The 21,570-nt window shown below is 38.0% G+C and overlaps 1 protein-coding gene across 2 annotated transcripts in view; it reads left to right on the top strand.

Moving 5' to 3' along the window:
* Window positions 1-21,570, top strand: part of ACTN2 (actinin alpha 2) — a 76,906-nt gene that overhangs the window by 17,092 nt on the left and 38,244 nt on the right. For both annotated transcript variants that reach the window (XM_046938534.1, NM_205323.2), the window contains exons 2-3: window positions 16,394-16,508; window positions 17,129-17,248. In XM_046938534.1, coding sequence (XP_046794490.1) covers window positions 16,484-16,508; window positions 17,129-17,248 — 145 coding nt within the window. In that variant the 5' untranslated portion in view covers window positions 16,394-16,483. The remainder of the gene's footprint in view (window positions 1-16,393; window positions 16,509-17,128; window positions 17,249-21,570) is intronic.

The raw sequence follows: 21,570 nt of genomic DNA, 5'->3' as shown, positions 1-21,570 counted from the left end.
GTATAGGGCATCCCAGCCTGGAACCTGCTCTTTTTGTGATATTCTTTGGAAATAATCAGTTGTGAAGTGTTCTGATTGTTTTTCTCAGACTGGAAAATTATTTCCTTGAATTAGCAGCCTTGGAGTTGAGATCTCACAGCACACAAACAGTCCATCTCTTTTCACTTCTTGAGGTTTTTCAGTGAGGTGACGCTTCTTATGTGCAAGGATCTATGACAACCAGAAGTGAATGTAGGATTGTGAGGGAGGGAAATGGTGCCCTCCTTTCTAACAAAGTACCAGCCTCTCATTACTCATTCCTACTACTTTCTATTAATTGGGTATTTCTTAGGAAGATTGGTGCTCTGAGTTGTGTAGCTCTGGAACTAATTTCAGAAGGGGATTTCATTAGTAAGGAAGCAAGTCTACCATGTACCAGTGTTGAAAGCAGAATGATACTGTGGAAAAATCATGGTATACTGAGTCCAGTACTGCAGTTCTCTGTGTACTTTACCTTTTATCCAAATAATTAGTTTGATGTGTCTTAGAATTTCTGCAGGTCAAGTGCAGGGTCTTGTATTGCTAATAGCAGTTAAAAAAGCAAACCATTTCACCTTTTTAAACATATTTTATTTTTTCTTAGTAATCATTCAGCATTGTACCTGCCTTCCATAGAAGTGCAATGTGATTCCAAATGGTATATGACACTATAAAAAAAACTTTTTCTCTCAGAGAGTGGTCAGGCGCTGGAATGGCTTGCCCAGGGAGGTGGTGGAGTTGCCTTCCCTGGCAGTGTTCAAGAGGCATCTGGTTGAGGAGCTACAAGATATGGTTTAGTGGCTTATAGTAGCAAGGGTAATGGGAAGATGGTTGGACCCTGTAGGTCCTTTCCACCCTTGTGATTCTATGATTCTATAGATGCAGAGATTGTGTCTTTTGGTAACATTAGGTTTTTAGCACTCCAAAGCCAAACGCTTCTCCAGGTTCATAAAGAATTTGTTTTTAAAACAGCGAATGCCAAAAGCTCTAATGTTAAGAACACACACGTGTAAAGCATGTGTTGTTTCCTTTTAAGCCCTGGGTGCTCTTTAAGTGACCTTCTTGGTGGTAGATGACCCCATATAGGAGGCCATAGATCTTGGTAGTCAATGGACAGATTCCATTTTTGCTACCAGTTCTGATTTTTCAGCATATACTGTGATTATGTTAGATGCTGATGAAACAGAAGAATGTGTAGTTGCAGTGTCTCTGGTTCCATGGAGAGTTGTTGAGATTGTAGCTGACTCTGCAGAGAAATATGGGATGTGTTTAAGGCTTACTCTGTATGATTGGTCTCCTAGAGATTAGCGCTTGTTAAAATAGTAACAAGTTAAGTTCCTCTTGCTGATGTTATTTGTCAGGAATGGTGTTGGAGGACATGCTGAAAGGATAGTAGAATGATCATATTTTGCCAATGTGCTTCATAACCAATCTTGGAAGCTATCAATGAGGTGTTCAACTGAGAGAACTCTGAATACTGTAGTGCTTGTACATGAAGGAAAATTCAAGCAAAGGTATTATGAAATTTACTTAATGAGAAGTGATTATGGAGGTTGAATGAAGATTTTCTTTGTCAGTGACAAACGTGACAAATTGATATATTACTTCTTTTCTTTTTCCCATTTAAACTCGACATCCCCCCTCCATGTTATGTTCCCCATTGTAAGCTCTATATACTTTTGTTAGTGTTGTCAAATGGATAATTCCTACAGTTCCAGTTCAGCTGTTAATTTCTACCAGCCCCCAAAGGTTTGCCTGTAACGAAACTGTAAGCCTTACCAACCTCAGCATAAAGAATTTCTTCATAATGTGTAATCTAAATCTGCCACCTTCACTACTGCTTGTCATATTGCTACACACTGATAAAGAATCTCTCCCTATCTTTTTTACAGACCCCTTACAGAGCCTTCTCTTCTCTATACTGAACAACCTCAACTCTCTCAGGAACCATTTTGTATCCAGAAGTAAAGGCTGCTGCCTTCCTGCCTGTGCTGACAGATAGGCAGTACAGCTTTCTCTGAAACTCATATAGCAAAATGTCTGCAGATGCACCAATCCAATTAGTAAGACAATAAGGATTGGAAGAAAGTATGGATCTAAGTGGGTTTCCATAAGCTGCAATGAAGGTGCTTAAGAGCTAGAGAAAAGCTGTGTTTTAAGCAGTGGACTTTGCTATAATCTCTTGAGAGAAGGTCTGCATCTTTTGCTCTGGGTCTGTGTTTGGGTCATCGAAGAGCTAAGAGCTGAGTGGATAGGTATGGGAGGTTTGCTTGGAAGAGCACTAGGGGTCCTCAGCTCTGAGACTGCGTTAAGTGAGTCCAGACTTGTAAAATTTTTAGGCAAAAATGGGGCTCAGATATGTTCTGTAAATCAGTGAATCCCAGTAAGAAAATATCCTGATTACATCACCAGTTTCCAAATCAAACTTAGATAGCTCTGCGGGCTGAATATTGACTGCTTTTGCCACTGGGACAACACAATTCAAAATCTTCCACCAAAGTGTGTTCATCCTCTTACAAGTAAGACAAAAGGGATTCATCACTATGATGGAAAAAGTCAGATACTAAATGCCTAACATAAATTTAGTCACTGTTGCACAAATTCAGACGCATCCAATGATGTTTACTTTAAATGAGGCATAGCCACTGGATAGTGAATACTATATATAGTAAGTACTATACAAGTAAATTCTATATGGGTAATATTATTTCCTTTTCATTAAGTAGTATATAAGTAGTATACTTTGCATAGGTAGTATTTTAGAAATTGAACTGCAGAGCCTGCTTACAGGAGGATGCACTGGGTTATGGATCTGGAATGCAGGTGGATCAGTGAAATTTCACTTGTGAAAGTGGAATACAATCAGATAGAAGTTTGTGCTGCTGAGCTTTGTCCCAAGTAAAATGAAGTCTCTCCTGCATGTTATTTTATATCATTGCAAGTAGGAAAATATGAAAGTGTTTATACAGCTGGCAAAATTGAGTCATTTTGGATTGTTTTACTTCTAAGTATAATTTTTTTTTCTGAGTCCTAATTTTCTGGATGAGCAATGTGTAACCAACGTGGTATTCCTCTTGAGTAAGCAGTGAAATGTTTCTGACTCTGAGTGAATATTTTATGGCTATGTGTTATTTATCTCAGCTAATACCAGAAGGAAAACGTATTCACATCTAGTACTTCATTTCCTCCTAAATGAAATTTCATTGCAAGTAGTTCAGGGTGATTCCTCCTAAATGACATTTCATTGAGTAGTTCAGGGTGATTTTCAAATCTTCAAGTGTTTGAAAAACATGATTTCATTGAAGAGCTTTGTTAAAAATATGTAACATTTGTTCTTATAATATTACTGGTTTTTGTTGAGTATGCCTCAAGTTGAAAGGCTGAAGCATAAAGCTGATCGTAAATCTCTACAGGTGTTATACAATGCTCTTTTTTTTCTACCTAATAAAATGAGGCATCTATTTAAAGATAGAAGCTTCTTGGCACGTCATTTAACCAGCAAATACAATGTAATGACCACTCTCTGCTACTGTTTCTGTACATGTTGTGTTGTAGCTCTTTGCCCTGGTAGTACAAGTACCTCTTTAATGCAAATTGGGATAACATGGTCCCAGTAATCCTCAAACTACTGATATGAGAGGGTTACAGGATAGGTGTTAATGCAGTAATGGTTTTCCTCCGTAATTGTAAATACTAGAACAGATCATATGCAGAGATAAAAGCAGAATTTGAAATAGAGTGTTCAATTTCACTGAAAGTGCTTACTTGAAGTGGTATCTTGTAGAAATGCACTCTGTTCTACAGAGGGCATGTTCAGAGGGTGGCAGCAGGGACTGCCAGTTAAGTGGCTAATAATGTTTGTTTTCATATTTGGACCTTGAATGTCCATTCATGCTCCAAAATAGTGGCTGTGTTATCTGTGTGCTGGCTTTACAGATGAAAAGTGCTAAGTGTTTCTTTTACTTGGTGTGAATAAGATGTTCTGTTCCCATCAAAAGCTTTCTCCCAACTGCTCTTAACAGTCAGAATCCCTTCAACTTGCAAGTTGATGCCAAATCAGTCTGGCCACCCCTTACTTTGATAACAACTAACTGAACCTAATGCAGAGTACGTGGATTCTACTCTGAGCTGCCTCCTGTAAAAGCTTATTCCTCTCTACCACCATAGCAGGAGTCTGCGGGAAGTGGCTACCCTAGACTAAAATTAGCATCTGTGTTTATTCCTTAAGCGTCTAAGGAAACACTCGTATTTTTATAGGTGTTGAACACCCAGGCATTTCCAATGACATCAAGAGGAACCTCTGAAAATCAATCTGCTATTTTGGTACTCACAGAAAGGCCTAACCATCTAGCATTAAGTGATTTCTTTTTTTGAACTCAGTTTTATGTTTAATCTTGACAGCGGTGTAACTTTTCACTGCTGTGAAACTTAAGATATCGCATTCTGGCATCTGAGGCTAGAAGAAAATAGGTACCCAGCTGCACTAAATGCAAATAAAAAAATTAAATAGACAGTTGTGGAGTTCTGGGATTATTTTACCTAGACAGGTTTCTTTAGCTCATGGAAAATATCTGTAATCAAAATTGACCTCCATCCTGTATTCCAGGATGTAGTTCTACCACACATTTTCTTCAATGGAGCAGCTGTCCACCCTTGAGTCTACTCTTTTTTGTAGACTCAAGATCCTTTTGTTTTCTGGTACAGTGATCTTCAGCTGCAGACCATATCAAATCATAAATGGCTTGGGTTGGAAGAGACTTAAAGATTATTTAGTTCCAACCCTCTGCCTTGTGGAGGGTGATGTTGAAATAATTGGGAAAAAAAAAGTGCAGTAATCCCATTCACCTAGTTACCACTTCTTTATGGTAAACCAGTAACAGTTTGTAGTGCAGCATCACAAGCAGTTCTAGCTGTACGTGTATACATTACGTATAATGCACATATCATCCATTTGGCATTAATATTAGAAGGCAAACAATCATAGAATCACAAGGTTGGAAAGGACCTACAAGATCATCTGGTCCAACCGTTCTCCCATTACCCTTGCTACCACAAGCCACTAAGCCATATCTCGTAGCTTCTCATCCAGATGCCTCTTGAACACTGCCAGGGACAGTGAATCCACCACCTCCCTGGGCAGGCCATGCCAGTGCCTGACCACTCTCTGAGAGACAAAGTTTTTCCTTATGTCTAAGAAAAAGTTTTATGTCTAAAAAACTGAAGATTGATTGCTTTTCTTTTGCCTATGGCCTTCAATACCGTACCCAAGCACAGGTATGAACGTGACTCCTGTTAAGGACAGACATGCTATAAACAAAGCACTGTGTGCTTAATTGACAAAGCATCTTATCACAGAATTGTACTGTCTAAACCAGTTTATGCTTTCAGCGATTTACAACCTCCATTGTTTGTTATTTACCCATCTTAGCTAAGCCATTGAGAACATGTTAGTTAAATTCTGTATCCATTTATAATCAAGCTATCCAAAGAACCTGAGTAATGTTTTGGTATTTTTAATCTGTTCTTATGAGAATATCAGTAAAAATGATTTAGGAACTCTGAAATTTTTGAGGATGTCTTCTGACTTACAGGATATTTTGAATGTTTTAGAGAATGTTACTCTGTAGCTCATAAAAGCATTAGAGTTTAAAACATAAGCCCAACATACCTAAGTAGTACCTTTAACAGCAATCAGTTTTTTAAACAATGTGTTCTTAAACACAGAATCAAAATTGAGGAGTGTTATTTCCTTGTCATCATGTACTGTAGTGAAAAAATATAACACGGAGAGACTGTATGTTCACTGAGAAATGTAACTTGGCATATACGTTAGAGAGATGCTTTTCACTATATGGTTGAAAATTAATGTGCAAGGTTTTCCTTTCTCTGCAAGAAGCTCAGCTGAAACTTTTGTGTAGATTACAAGTGAAACTAGATTTGATGGTATTCAAATCTACTACATAACAGTGCAAAGACATTATTTACTATGTAAATATCACAGGTTATGACTATCACTTTTTCTCCATCATATGTTGATGTCAGAGCAATACAAAGATGTATTTGCTGGTATATGTGCAATTCAAAAGTTTTCAAAACCTTTTAATTTTATCAAAAATATGGAAGATGTATTTTTATACTTATGGAAGTGCTTTAAAAATGAACGTTCTTATATCCCACTTGGATTGGTAATATTGACCAGTTCATAATGGATTTACTTACCTGGCAGTGTGGTATATAATTAGTGGGTAAAGATAGCATGGTGAAGTAAATCAACAGAGAAAGCAAGGGAAAGACATTTGAAAATCCAGTCAACTAAATCCTAGATTAGCCTACTTTTAATTAATCCTTCTATTTCCAGAGGGCATACCTTTAGTTCCTTCCTCACTACATGGATGCGTGAATGTTTCTTTCATCTCATCCTAAATTGATTTAGTCATTTAAATATGTATTTCCTGAAACAAAAATGTTAACCATCAATACTCTTAGGAAACCAGGATGAGGACTCTGGGGCACAGTTGGGGAGAGAAGGAATGGAGTCTTGAATGAAGAGTGGGAAGTACAGTCACATAAGAAGGCTAATTTGGCACCGATATTACAGTGGTTATGCACGTTCATTGCTTAATATACTTAAGAGAAAGCCTCTAGCAAGATAAAGGACATATAACTCACCTTGAAAGCACACCTGCAGGTTTGTCACTTGCAGATCCACCACAGTAGTCATGATATTTTTTTGGATTACCTATGTTCCATTCTTAAATCTCACCAGGGAGTGGCAATAATAAGAGATTATATTTTGGTTTCCTAATTAGCAAAGAATTGACCATTCGTAAAGCTGGAAAACGAGAACAGAGGGAGAGAAAAAACAAACAAGCAAATGGAAAATTGGCTGTCCTAGAGGTTTTTATATTGCTGAAAAAGTTCCCTTCAGTTCTATTGGAATTTTTCTGTGAATTCCTTTGCTGAATATTTATTGTTGATACTCTTGTAATGCAGAGCATGGAGCATGGTGCTCCAGAATTATTTCTGAACCATATAGAAATGAGTGAATTTCTTTTGACTCTGTAAGCTGTTCAACTTTTACTTTGATATTTTGGTCTCTTGATGTGCTAAATACATTTTTCTTTCTGTGTGCTTCTTCTCAACAGTTAGATCCAAAAAGTCTTCACTAACCGTAGCTGTTGTTTCTAACTAGTATTTACCTTGAGACCTCTCAAATATTACTTTGTCCAAAATCGATCCAGAAAGCACCAGAATGCAAATAACTCACTATTCCATTAATTGTGAATGTTTTCAAGAGTATCAGAGTTATCTTAGTTTTTGTTCATCTGAGGTCTGTATATAAAAGCTTGGAGAGAACAAGAGAGTGAGTGTGTGAAGGAGTGATGCTTTACGAGCATGCGTTGGTTCGAAGTTGCAGTCCTTGTTGCATGGATTCTAAGAGAAGTCCACTACAGCTTTTATAAAATTTGGCAGAACATTTGCTGCATTCAACTTTTTGTGTTGTAAATACAATATCAACGTCTGAAAATAAAAGCCATTGACCAAAAGTAGAGTATTAAAAACTTTCAATTTGTAGTGTTCTATTAGGCCTTTTTTTTTTTTTGTAAGCTTTACTTCTGTTTAACAACAGAAGTTCACAATAAGCTTGGTTCACAGATACTTTTTTTTCAGCAGTATTTTTTTTAGGCTTGAAAAGTAGGAGTTCTTTTGCTAGCTAGTATTTTAAATTTGCAAAATGTAGATGAAGCTGTAAGACATTGCATAGTCACTCAATTTTAGAGGTGAATAGAGCCCTCCTAATAATGCATTTGGAACTCTCAATCTGTAGGAATGCCTTTATTTCACCTCTACTGTGGAGTGAGGATTTTGGATGGAGAAGTTTGACTTCTTGAAAGAAGTTGTCCAAAAAACTGGATATGTAAGGATTCTCTGAATCCTTCTGTGTCTTTACTCACTGACTGTCTTACTCTCATTACAGAAAACAATTTAATATGAAGGCAGTGTAACTCAGAAATCTGTTAGTAATTTCAAAACTTCACAGAGGATACCATTTATTTATCATTCTATAGTGCTAATCTTGTACCTTGAGCATTTTAATGCATTGAATTGTGGTAAATAATAAAAAAATCTGATATATAAATTCTGTTATAACAAGGGTCACCAGGAGATATGAATATATATTAACATGCTCTTTCTTTACATAGAAGGCACAGAAAATAGAGTCATCAGAAAAGTAGTGTATAACTGTAAATCATGTGATATGTATTTTTACTGAAGTAGGAGGGAAGATGGAGAGGTAAGATCATTGCAAACAGCAAGGGATTTGCTCCTTATTCCTCATTCTAGCTAGAATAAATTATCTATAGCTGCAGTAGGACAGCAACTTGTGGCTCTTGGATGAAAGCTTATGAAAGAGATTGTTACTTGGATGCTGCTTGTGACCAGCTTTTTTCAAGAATTCGTGCAACTGCAAAAATAGTTGTTCACCACCAAGAAAAAGCTGCCTTGCAAATCTCTGCCCCTTGGCAATCCTTAGGAAGGTGTTGAAAACATTAATTAAAAGTCTTCCAGTGTTGCAAACCTGTCTAGTTACAATATTCTAGTAGCTCCTGTACTTCAACTCATGTTAGAAAATAGCTTTGTACTGAAGTTGAACATATAATTTATAGGGTTAGGTTGTATGGTTGGGAGGAACCTTTCACTTTTAGGTCACTCTTTTGAAACCAGGCCAGGTGAATAACTGACAAGGTTGATAACACATGCATAGTGTCTATGAGATGAGTTGTAATCCCAGTTTAGCTCTTGAGGGGACAGGTGTCCCCATCATTTAAATGACCAGAAATGGCAGCTTCATTGGAGATGCCCAAAACTGGCCTTATTAGTGAGAGGTTGGGGCAGTGACTTTTCATTCTGGAGGTGAAAGCTAAAGCAATTTCTATTTGTAAAAATGTGCTCTCAAATTGCATCTGTGGGGTTATTCACAGTCATTGCTATTCTTAACAGTTCCCTGAGTGATTTTTTTCTCCATACGCAAATAGCTGGCACATTTTATAATTCAGGAACTGTGTAAGGAAGGAAAGATAACTGGCATGCAACTAGATTTACAGTAGTAAGTAACTGGTTTGTACTGAACATCTGACTTTGATTTTTTAAATGTAAAACTAAATGTGGATGATTGAGAATAGATACTGAAGATATTGGCAATTACTACATGCCATTTTTCTTGTGTTCACAGTAGGTTCTCTTAGAGTTTTTTATTTACACGACATTGCTCTATCAATTTTTTAAATCTTTCTTACTACTCTTTCTTTACTGGGATTTTTTTCAGGATAGCATTTGAGCACTTTGAAAGCCATGGTGAATTTTCACTGCAGTAGTGTTGTGGGATATGAAGAGTTTATGATTCTCATTATCCTTGAATACAGACATGGGACACTTAAAAGTACTCAACTATGTCTAACATCTGCTCCTATTGTTGTTAAGTGGTTTATAGTCCCATATAAGAAATCATGGATCATGAAATGTTCAGCTTTTATGCATATATATATATATATATATATACATGTTAATTGATGTATGGTGTCATAAAGTTAGAAAGGAGACATAAACATCACAATTTCTTCTTCTTCAGGATCATAATACAGACTTTGGGCACTGTATGTACACAAAAAATATGTCATTACATCTGCTTTCATTTTAATTTGGTTTGTGTTTAACTTTCTGTGACCACTCTCCTGCCTATTAACTTTGAATCTTCTTTATTCTGTTGCATTTCTTCAGCTTTGTTTTTTTTTTTTATTATTCTATCTTCACCCTTCCACTTCCTTTTCGTTTTCACTGCCAGATCTCCCCCAGTACTGTATTTTTTTCCTAAGGGAAATTAAGGGGTCATAAAATAGGAGAGGGAAGGGAGGATCACTGCAGAAAAAACACCCTGATTTACAGGGTTTACAGCTATCTGTTACATGCCAAGTACTTGGATTCCTAAATGGTAATTGTCATCTCCTGAGTGATTTCTTATTTTGCAGTCTTAGGGACTCTTTATCACAGAACCTGGAAGGAAAGCTAGTTTTAGCTATTTTCCCTTTTTAAGGCTGCAGTGTAGATGTCAGTTAGGATGGGATTCTTCCATGAACATTGTAGGAAATATGACTGGGTGGATCTGGGCAGGCATTTAGTCTATTCCTCTGCTTTCAGGCAGAAACAAGTATACTGTTCTTGACATATTTAACCAATGTGTTAATGATAATCTCCAAGAAGAAAGATTCTACATTTACCCAACTGATCTCTTCCATTATTCTGCTTATAGAGTTAAAAATTGATGTAAATCTTTCTCATCCTTGTTTAAGCTCAGGACTCCTTGCTAGCTTGAATGCAGAGAACTGATTTATTCTCTTCTCTGTTGTGACTTCTTAAATAGTTGAGACAATAATTAGTCTTATTTTGAACTTCTATAGATTAAAGATTTTTATTGGATACTTGTCCTTTCTATTTCTATATCACTTTCTTGGATGAGGTTTTCTTATTTGAGTGAACTGAAATTTCAAACATGGAAAATAGATTTGGACCATAATTGCCCTACAGATTGATCCTGTACACTTTTTGGTTTCAAATGGGATTTTAAACATGTACTCCTACTTTTTAATGTCAACGTTTCCGATTGAAGATACGTTTGAAATAGGCAAAACTGTCTACAAGTGATAAAAAATACCTGAGTAGACAATCCTGTGGCATTGTTCACATTTTGAGAACTCACATTCTTGGATCATTTTGGCACCTGCTGCTGTAAAACTTTCATAAATGATATCATCAACAGTAATGAGAAAGGAAGGAGCTTCCTTCAGGAAACAGAGCAGCAGTAGCATTATACGAATGATCCACTGAAGTCCTGAATTCTATGAAGACTTACTTAAATTTTCATGCTCAGGACTGATTATTCTGTTTCATACATTAAGGCTTTCTTGCCTCAACACCTCTCTGTCTTTTCCAGACATCTCAGGTGATCTGATAAAAGATATTGTCTGCCTGTTCCTAGTAAAACAATATTGTAACTATTTTATCCCCCTCTATAAAGGCCTTATGAAACCTCATCTTCATTTCTGAGGACAGTGCATGCAGAAGCCCATGCTGAGTTTCCATTACATCCTGCTATCTCGTGAGTTTTCTTGCCAACAGGGCGATGTAACTTTTCTTTGTAGTCTCCTCTGAAAGAGTTCTATTATCACTTCGTAATAAATGGCTCAATAATCTTAACGTTTCTCAGGGTTCAGGCTTGCCAGATTATTCTTGAAGGGATATTTACATGCTCTGTTTGGTTTTGTTTGGTTGTTTTTTTAATAGTGAGCACTGTAAAACAGACATGCAATCATTCAGTGCTAGGAGTGAGTCACATATTTTACAGGAAACCCTAGACTTACACAGGATTAGACCACCTGCTTTTTAAGGATTGAAGTTTCCCCAGGCTGCTCCATGCAAGCAGAACATAGAAGAGTGACTTGTACTGTATTCTGTGTGATGAATGCATCCCATCCCTTGGATGATGTTGCCAATGAAAAATAAAATAAAGGAACTGGGGCGATATCCCTTTAGGAGCTGATCTGCTGGTAGTGGAAAGTACATCAGCATATTATCTCTGACACCGTATGTTCAGCTATATGGAGGGATGGCTGGAGCAGGAAGAGCTTTACTCAACTTGATATTTGGGGATCTTGTGATAAAACTTCTATCAACATTCCTTGTTAGATGGTTTCGTGATATGCTTTCTGTTGTTCCTAGGAATCTGGTTTTGAGGTACTGCCAGTGGTTTGAGGGTTTCTTTTTAATGGCTTTTTGGGACATGCTGAACATTTCCTTCACCTTAGATTTCATGGCATTCTTCACCATACTTTCACTGTGCTTCATTTGAGTTGTTACTGTGCTTGAGTCTGTTTTAGTTCAATTGAGTTGTACATGGTGAACTCTCTCTTCTGTTACAGTTATTCTAGTTGTCTTAGTAAGATGTCCCATGTTACTAACATGTAACATATTACAAACATACCATCTATTGCAGTGGGAAATCAGGGGACAGTTAATAATGATTCAAATCAGTAAGATGCAATATTTTTGTTATTTTCAGTTCAGGAAGATATAGTTCTGCACTAAATGAGCAAAAGGTGGATCTACAGAAAATCTAATAGATGTCATGTGTAGTCAGTCATTGGTTTACATCAAACTGGTCTATCAAGGCTGAACAATTTTCTACTGTTTTGCACCTTCATGTTCCTTTCTTTTTGGGGGGGGGGGGGGGGAGGGATCAGGATTAAATATTTAAGAGAATGAGGGCCAACACAGACAGTATCTCAAGCCCAGGAAGAAGCCCTGATCCTGAAGTCATTAGAATGCTGTGTGGACACAGAAGCTAGGAGGTCATGTTGCAGGATCATGACTTAGGTTTTAAAACATGCATAACAGGCATATGGGCAGCTCTTCAAGGGGGAAACCTCAGTCTTGCCTGTGGGAATGTTCTGGCAGAGCTCTCCGTAGCTCTCTTGCTGTGTGCTTTGAGCACAGTGATGTTCCTTATAACTACAGAGTGAATCACTGCATCCCATTTAGACTGGAAGTAATGAAACCCCCCAGCTAGCACAAGCAGAGAGGAAAATTACTTTAGGAGAAGGGTTGTAAAGCACTGTCTTAAGAAACAACTCTATTAGACTGAGATAATTAGGGACAGCATGCATGTGTGTGTATACACACACACACACATATATGTATACACACACGTGTTATTTATTTATTTATACGTGCACACAAATATGTTTGAATGGTTATAATTGAAACAATTTGTCTATAGGTGTGGTTTCCTGCTCTGGGCACTAGAGTTTAACATCTGCTGCAAATGAGTTATACTCTTTTCTTAACAGAAATTATCTCACTTCCTATTAATGCAATCTTTTTAATAAATTTCGTACATTAAAACTGTTTTTTTTTCTATATTTTCTATGGAAACATTGCAGAAAGACTAGACACACAAAAACCAAATGGCTTACTCAGACCAGCTGACTTTCTGGTAGGGGGGCAGGGATGCAGGAACATGCATTTTTAAGTCAATGTGATTTTTAAAACTTATTCTAGCAGACAAATTGGTTTGAGTTAGAAAGAGTGAAAAGTTGTGTTAACCTTTGTTATGAGCTACTATATATACTAAAAAGGATATAGGTCTCCAACACTTTTTTTGGGCCAGATCCACTTTTCAGTGCAAGTGAGTAAATGAGATAAATCTTCCTGAACTTGTGGAGAGTATCTTCTGTGCATATCCTCATGAAAGTTATGTGGTTATTTTGGTGATGTACATTTTAGACTCATTGTCACTGCCCAACTAGAAATTTGCCTTATATCTTCAGCATGTACAACAAATTGTCTTATGACCTATGTCACGGATAACTGTATTGGAGAGGATAGTAACTGGTGCTGTCTCAGTTCTCTTTATCCCTATTATCACAGGCACATACGAATCTTCTTACTATAGTACCTTTCTACTTTTCTGGCTTTGAAACATTATCAAAAGTAAGTTATCATTACACCCACATGAAAATGCACGTGTGGACTTTCTCAGGAATGTATGACAGTTGAGCTCCCAGAGGTATCACTTTTTCTGTTAAAGCACATCCTTCACTGTGCCTGTATAGCAGTGTTCGTACTATGGGGCAGGCATACCCTGTTATTTCTTGGCATTAGCTGCAATTGATTGATAGTTAATTGGGGTTATCTTCTTTTTTCTGTCCTTTGATTGCAGTTCTACTTGTAAAGTGCTTGTAAAATAAAGTGGCCTGAGTAAATTGACAGATATGTTTATTTTTCTCTGGTACTTTCTTTGCAGTCACAGGTCAAAATACTGGCAGTCTTCACAGTGAGAATATAGTAGGCACAGAACATAAACTGTGCTCCCTTTTCTAGTTAGCTTTTCCAAAATATTCCTGTGACAGCAATGGAGTTATAGTGCATTAAGAGAAAATTTCAGGGTGTGCAAATCTCTTGGCTTCCTGCCTTACATCCCCTCCTCTGTAGTCTCTTGTCCAATATTGTCAGCTAAATTTCTCTGGTAGTAATAGATTTAGAAAGGAGGAGTTGGTTTGTATGTTTGTCTTTTTGTAGTCATCTATTGTAAATTGGTAAATAAATTCTAAAAAGAAATATCTAGCTTTCTAAGTACTTATGGCTTCTGGTATTCAACTTGGTGCCTTCAGTCCTGCCTTATCTCTCTGAGCAATCTGATACTCTGAGATGTGTCCAGCACAAAAAGGAATTTGCTTTGTGTAAGTCATTTAATAGCTTTTAAATCCCAATGGATTACAAAGTTGCAGGATACTGTATGCTGGCTGTATCTTGATCTTCAGAACTTAAACGTGCTTTGAATTGCTTCTTAATAACTATTAATAGAAGTGTTAAAATCAAAGTGGTGAGAATTCAGGTTTGGAACAAGTGGTATCACAATGAGAAGGGAAGCGTGAGGTATTAAATGAAATGTGAATTGTAGAAAATGTTAAAATTTGCAAGTGAAATTTTGAGGTAGCTTTAATACTTAAGTCAACTGATTGCATCACTGAAACAAATTGTAAATGATTCCTTAAGTAATATTCCTGTAAGTATCTTTAAGTAAAGAAAGTAAGCCGGCTTGGAAGGCACCAGGCTATAAGGCCATATGCAGAAGAGTCTGCTGTAATGTTCTGCATTTACACTTTCCATAAGGCATGGAGCAGTTGTTACAGAGGGATAGCAGCATTTCATAAATAGGAGCTCGGTGGGAAAAAAATGAAAAACTGTAGTGTAGATAAAAGATCTAAATCTCTTATTTTAGATAAAGAAGATAAATCTAGACTGTACTAAGACAGATAGTTCTAATAAGGAATCTGTAGAGTGCTTCAGCAGAACTTCATTTGTCTTGTGAAAGGAGGCATAGTAGAGAACTCTTAAGTTTATCATTCAGAATGATAAACCTATCTAAAGATAAACCCCAGTGTTGCTGGAAACAATTGTAAATAACATACAGATGTAAAATGGCAGCCAATAAAAAAAAAGGAACTGACATAAAATTATTTATCGAAAACAGCTCGACTCAGCAGTGGTAGCATCTCTGTTTATATCATAGCAATGCTGGCAGGTTAGTGTCTTCATAAAATGATCAGTATTGAGAAAAAGTGTGGAAATCTGCAGATCAGGAGAGAAGAGATGTTATCTAGTGATTGTTTTGTTACCTACAGATTCCACTCAGTGCTGGAACATCCAGTATAAATTTTTAATTTTTCCACCAATATTCAGTGAGCTTCTGTGACTCAATGCTCTTATTTTTCTGTATTAAATACGATGAGCAGATTTTCTTTTCTGCTGTTAGGTGTGGAGTTGTGCTCCTTCTTTCTGTCATGGTGATCCCAAAAGGCTTACTGGGATTATTTGAAATTGGCACTCTATAGCCAATCCTCTTTTTTGACTGACTATATTCCCAGTATATTCAGTACATCCTGCATTTTGTCTGTAACTCAGTGCTTCACAAAATGACCACAGTTCCCATCACACTGGGGCAAAATTTTGCATTTTGGTCACATAGTAGGTGCCCAGCTGATCCTTTAAATGGAATGAAGATAAGGAACCCAAAGAAAAAGATATGCAGAGATAAAGCTGCAGGTACCAGAATAACGCACGTGTCCTGCAAGCTGTTCTTTATCACTGTGAGAGCTCTGAGACAAGCACCCAGCAAGCTGCAAGAATCCTCTGTGTACAATGAATCAAAGAAAATGTTGTAGATAGAACGTTGCACTTTTAAGAGTAGGCCAGTTTTGAATATTCTTTCTGTATCGTCTTGAAATCTGAAAGTATGAATCTTGAAATCTTGAAAGTATGTAGTCTGCCCACTGTATACATAATTTAGTTTCAAGGAAGGTTTTTGCTTTTGTTTATTGCTCTTTCCTATTCTGTTTCTGGGATCAAAAATTAAATAGTCTGATCAGCAGGTGAGAAGAAAGGAGGCTAAACAAAATTTTGCAATGAAAATTGAGATTTAGGATATCTTTAAGTGTTTAAAGTAATTACATGTGGTTGAGTCACTGTCCCTGGAGGTGTTGTACTAAGGAATATGATTTAGTGGGGAAATACTGGTGGTAGGTGGATGGTTGAACTAGATGATCATAGAGGTCTTTACCAACCTTGGTGATTCTGTGATAATCTGAGATAAGAATTTTGAACTCAGTGATGTATAAAATGATTGGGTGTTGTACATCTAAATTTCTTAGACACCTGTGGAAGTCTCTGTTGCAGTGTTTACTCAAGTGGCTTAGCAGTTATTTTGGAAAATGTGATGTTGGTAAGGTTTTATTTATTTATTTATTATTTACTATTACAGACGTTTACAGCTTGGTGCAATTCCCACCTCAGGAAAGCAGGCACACAGATTGAGAACATTGAGGAGGACTTCAGAAATGGTCTCAAACTGATGCTGCTCTTGGAAGTTATTTCAGGTTGGTTAAAGTTTGCTATGTTTGCTTCTCTACTGTTCAAAGATGCAGTCACAAATGTACACTCAAAATGCCCCTGAATGGGAAGGGAATAGCTCACGTTCTAGATGCACAATGAGGACAAAAAAGGGAAAGAAGACTTTCCATGAAGAGCAGTTTACATTTTGACAGGAGATTACAGTGGATAAGGTTTTAAAACGATCATTCTTTGTAAAATATCATATTTTCTAAAATAAGTGTTTTTCATGATTATCTAAGAATGTAAATTCAACCAAACATGTCAATTTATATTCTGAAATTGGCTGATCTACTGCCCTGAATAAGGATGTTAAAAGCTATTAATCTTGGTCAGACTTGAGAGGATGCTATGGCTATTCTGGATAGAGTCCAGGTTTTCTTTATAGTCAGGCAAGTAATGGTGATGAGAATATCCTTCCCTCTGACTAATCAAGTACTCTAAAGTAGATGGTAACAGTGAACTAGAGGTCTAGAAGCAGGAATCACTTGCATACTTTCCAGATGTTTTCAATGTTTAAAGCATGCTCATTCTTGAGTTCCACTCATTTGAGTGTCTGTAGCCAAGTGTGTATAACAATAAACACATTCATGTTGTTATCCTGTAGGGGAAAGACTACCGAAACCAGACAGAGGGAAAATGCGCTTCCATAAAATTGCTAATGTCAACAAAGCTCTGGATTATATTGCCAGCAAAGGAGTGAAACTTGTGTCCATTGGTGCAGAAGGTATGTAATAGAGCTTGACGGTGGACCTAACTTAGGTTCTAAGCACTCACATTGCAGAAGTCTAGATAGAGACCCTGGTACAAATTGTGCTAGCTATCTATGGATGGCTTATATCTCTGAAAGAACAAGAGATGGAAATGTGTGGACGCCTGAGGAGGGATAGGGGCATGACTGTGCTCTAAGATTTGTTTCTCTTTGACGTTAAATTGACTCGTCTGTAGTTGTTTCTGTGGGTGTTTAAATGGTGGCTTGTTCATTTTGAGCTTTCTTTTTTCCTACATGTTATTAAAAATAAATGTTAGAAATCAGGTTGGATTCTAGGGTATGCTTTATCGAATCAGGTCTTTTTTTACCATTAGGAGCTGGGACTTACTTCCATTTTATTATGTGTATGGCAGGTGTGCTTCTAAAATTCAAATGTAGGGTTAAGGGAGTGATCAAAAGAAATTCTAGCAGCTGGGGAGAGACTGAACATATGAAGAAAGTGGGGTGGAATTTATTAAATAAAGTTGTTACTTTGTTGATGTTCTGCTGTGCAAGTATTAAAATAAAAACATGTAGCTAGTTAAATTCTGATAAACGTAAACTGAGCAAAGGAAGACAGGCTCTGACTGCAAGTGAACCTAGGCCTTCCGTGAGATTCAAATGATGTTATAAAAAAGACAAAGGTCACAGAAGCACAGAATTGCAGGGGTTGGAAGGGACCTCAAGAGATTGAATCCAACCCCCCTGCTAAAGCAGGTGCTCTACAGTAGGTCACACAGTTAGGTGTCCAGGTGGGTCTTCATTGTCTCCATAGCAGAATCCACCACCTCTCTGGGCAACCTGTGCCAGTGCTCCATCACCCTTACCTTAAAAAAGTTCTTTTGCATGTTAGTACAGAACTTCCTATATTCAAGCTTTAAGTTATTACTCCTTGTTCTATCGCTATGCACCACCAAGAAGAGTCTGGCTTCAACGGTTTGCCTCCTACCTCCCTTTAGATATTTATAAATATTAATCAGGTCCCCTCTCATTTTTCTTTTCCCCAGGCTGGACAGAGCCAGGTTACTCAGCCTTTCCTCATGTGGGAAGTGCTCCAGGCCCTTAATCATCTTTGTGGCCCTCTGTTGGTCTCCTCCTAGGAGATCCCTGTCTTTTTGGAGGTGGGGAGCCCAGAATTGGACACAGTAGTCTAAATGTGGCCTCACCAGGGCAGAGTAGACGGGGAAGATCACCTATGTCAGCCTGCTGGCCACTCTCTTTATGACTCTGTAGGATTATCTGGTCCATGCATCTGTAGAAGCAATGGAAAAATCTCCTAGCATTTGATGACTCTACAACAGATTTACCTAGCCCTCACTAAATATGTTCTGGCTTTGGATCTAGTGCTCCAAACTCTGGAAGAAATAGAGTTTCTCAGGGCAGAACATTTGGACTGTCTGGACTCACCCTTAATTCGTTGGTGTCTGAAGTGTGTGGGCCATCTGAGTCCCAAACCATGCCATCTATTTTTAGATGGATAACAGGAACATTTCTGGGACTATATCATCAGTGGGTGTTGTAGTTTAAATTCATAGTAGCCAGCCAAGCTCCATGCACCCGCTCTCTTGCTCCAACCAATGGGATGGGGAAGAGAATCAAAAAGACAAATGTGAGAAAACTTGGTGGGTTGTGATGGCGACTGTTTAACAGGTAAAGTAAAAGCTGCATATGCAAGCAGAGCAAAATAAGGAATTTGTTCACTACTTTCCATTGGTAGGCAAATGTTTAGCTATTTCCAGGAAACAGAGCATAATAGTTACTTGGGAAGGCAAGTGCCATGACTCTGAATGTCCCTGCTTACTCCTCCTTTCCCTCTAACTTTTATTGTTGAACATGCCACCATATGGTATGCTGGGATCAGCTGTCCTGGCTGTGTCCCTTGTGTTCTCTGCCAAATTTTTATGCATCTCCAGCCTCCTTGCTGGCAGAGGAGTGTGAGAAACAGAAAAGACCTTGGCTCTGTGGGAATCTTTAAGGTCCCTTCCAACCCCAACCATTCTATGGTTTATGTCATGTCAATGCAATTTTCATTACAAATCTAAAACAAAAAGTACCATTCAAGATACTATAAAGAAAATCAACTCTATCCCAGTAAAAACTAGTACAGTGGGAAAAGAAAGGCAATTCCCAAAATCACTTCAGATCTCAGAAGAGCTCTAATGAATTTCAGAAGTCCTTGTCCCCCTCCATCAATTGTACAGGCAGCCAGGTGCAGCTGAGTTAAATGAAGTGGAATGGAAAAAATTGCTGCTACCCTAACTCTCTGTGGTTAGGGGTGTTTTAAGAATGACATGGCATTAAGCAGACAGTAGAGGGTACTGAAGAGATAGTTTATAGAAAAGAAAATCAAACATACAGAAGCTTGTCTGATAGTTGGTGTGGAAATACTGAGAATACAGGCTATAGAGCAAAAGAATGTTAGTTTCTGTCCTGTTGTGCTGGGACTCCAGCCCTTTCTGAGAGAGAACAAGAGTGTAACAAAAGGTGACCTTGTGGTCCTTCTCTGATCATGGTTTGCCCAGTGAGGTAGTGTTTTCACTCCTGAATTCTTCAGGCAAGGTTGTAGCATTTAAACTGAAATGCATCAACTCATATCTGCTGCTGAATGGAGCGGGCATACCCTCTGCACTCCTATTTCCATCATTTTGCTTAATTATTGCTTCTGGCAGGGTGCCCAAAGTAGAGAGTGGCACATGAGCACTTGCTGCATCATCTGAAAGGAAAGCGCCTGTGTTACCTCAGATCAGACATTGAAAAAGTTTAAGCTAATCCTGCTGCTCCCCTTGGAAGCATCTGGTGTGAATTTAGACTGTCAAAACAGGTAATTCCCTCTGGAAGGGAGGAGTGACAAGGAGCAGCAACCCATTACAGATACTCTGTAAGGTGATGTCCATCCATTCCTTTAACATTTCTTGCATGTAACAACAGGCTACAATAAGGGAGGAGATTAAGGGGATGTTCTTGGCTGTGCCGTGGGCTCTTATTGCTTGCTTCTGGAATTCTCAATCTGTAAGAAGAGAGGATTAGAAGTAAAGCTTCATTCATTAATATTTTAAAACTATCTTAAATTCCTGCAAGGAAGCACAGGAGAAAAGTACGGTGTTACTGTTATAGCTTACAAGTAAAGAGAAACCTGTCATTGTAAGACATTGCACAATCTCAAGTATGGCAACTAATGCACATTAGATTACATCTGTGTGGGCAGGGACAGATAGATTCGTGTGCCTTCCCCTCCTACTCTAAACAGGCTGAACACAAAGCTAGCTTTGGCCAAGACATGCTTAGTGCCCTATTAAGTTTATCACATCCTTACTGCTAAAGTTCTCTACAGCACAGTGCTTTGCTGATGCAGCAATGTAGTCTTGCATGTGATTGGATATAGTTTCATGGTGTAGGACCTCTGGCACCAGTACCTGTTTAAACAGTCCCTACTCGCCTTTGTCCTGCATTCTTGCTCCCACACTTCTCTGCCCTACCCTAGCACTTGGGCTGACAACTGTTTTTGTAGCTGTCCTGGGGATTGGATCAGTAACCTGATCTGGATTTAAAATGCATTCCCCCTCTTTTTTATTATGTTACTTTTTTCAGCATTATTGGCTGGACACTCATTATAGTATGAGGGTGGAAATTAATGCCAGCAAGGAGGCAGAATGCAGGTTTCTTGAGTAGTGTGTATTGTTATGAACATCCTTAACCTCTTAACTTACTGCCCATCCATATGGCATGAGCCATGTGGGCTTGTCTACACCCATCAGTTTTGGCATTCTCTGAGTTACATGGATATCTGGAATACTTTTTAATTTCCAGACCATTAAAGTTTTATATCTAAACCAGTTGAAGATCAAGTTTTATTGTGTGAAATACTGAGTGGAGAGCACATAGACCCAAGAGAGCCAACTGGCATTCAAAATGGAGCCACTGTTAGTGCTCTGAAGGCTGACTTCCTTGGGCTGTTTGAGGAATGAATAGGGAGAGGTGATCACCTTTAACTGTGATGCAGAGCAAAAGTCCAGTTCAGCTATTCTGATCTGCATTGTGGAAGAACATTTCTCTCCCTTGATTAAAATGAGGCTAAAAGCTCATAAAAAAGCTAAAGCTAAAGATATGCAAATAATCCTCATGAACCATTAGTAGTCCAGAAGGATATTTTCCCTTAAGTTAACAAACAAAAAACTACAAGTGGACTCAATTTGCAAGGTAATTGCATCCTAAAGAACAAAGGGATATATAAGTATAAAAGATAAGTATCCTGTTAAAGGGAAGCTGTGCTGCATTGCTTTTTCTTGGGGGGAGGAGGG

This window comes from Gallus gallus, chromosome 3, assembly GCF_016699485.2.
Source record: "Gallus gallus isolate bGalGal1 chromosome 3, bGalGal1.mat.broiler.GRCg7b, whole genome shotgun sequence".
NCBI lineage: Eukaryota > Metazoa > Chordata > Aves > Galliformes > Phasianidae > Gallus > Gallus gallus.
Note: the sequence above shows the minus strand (reverse complement) of the source record. Positions and strands in the feature narration are given on the sequence as shown.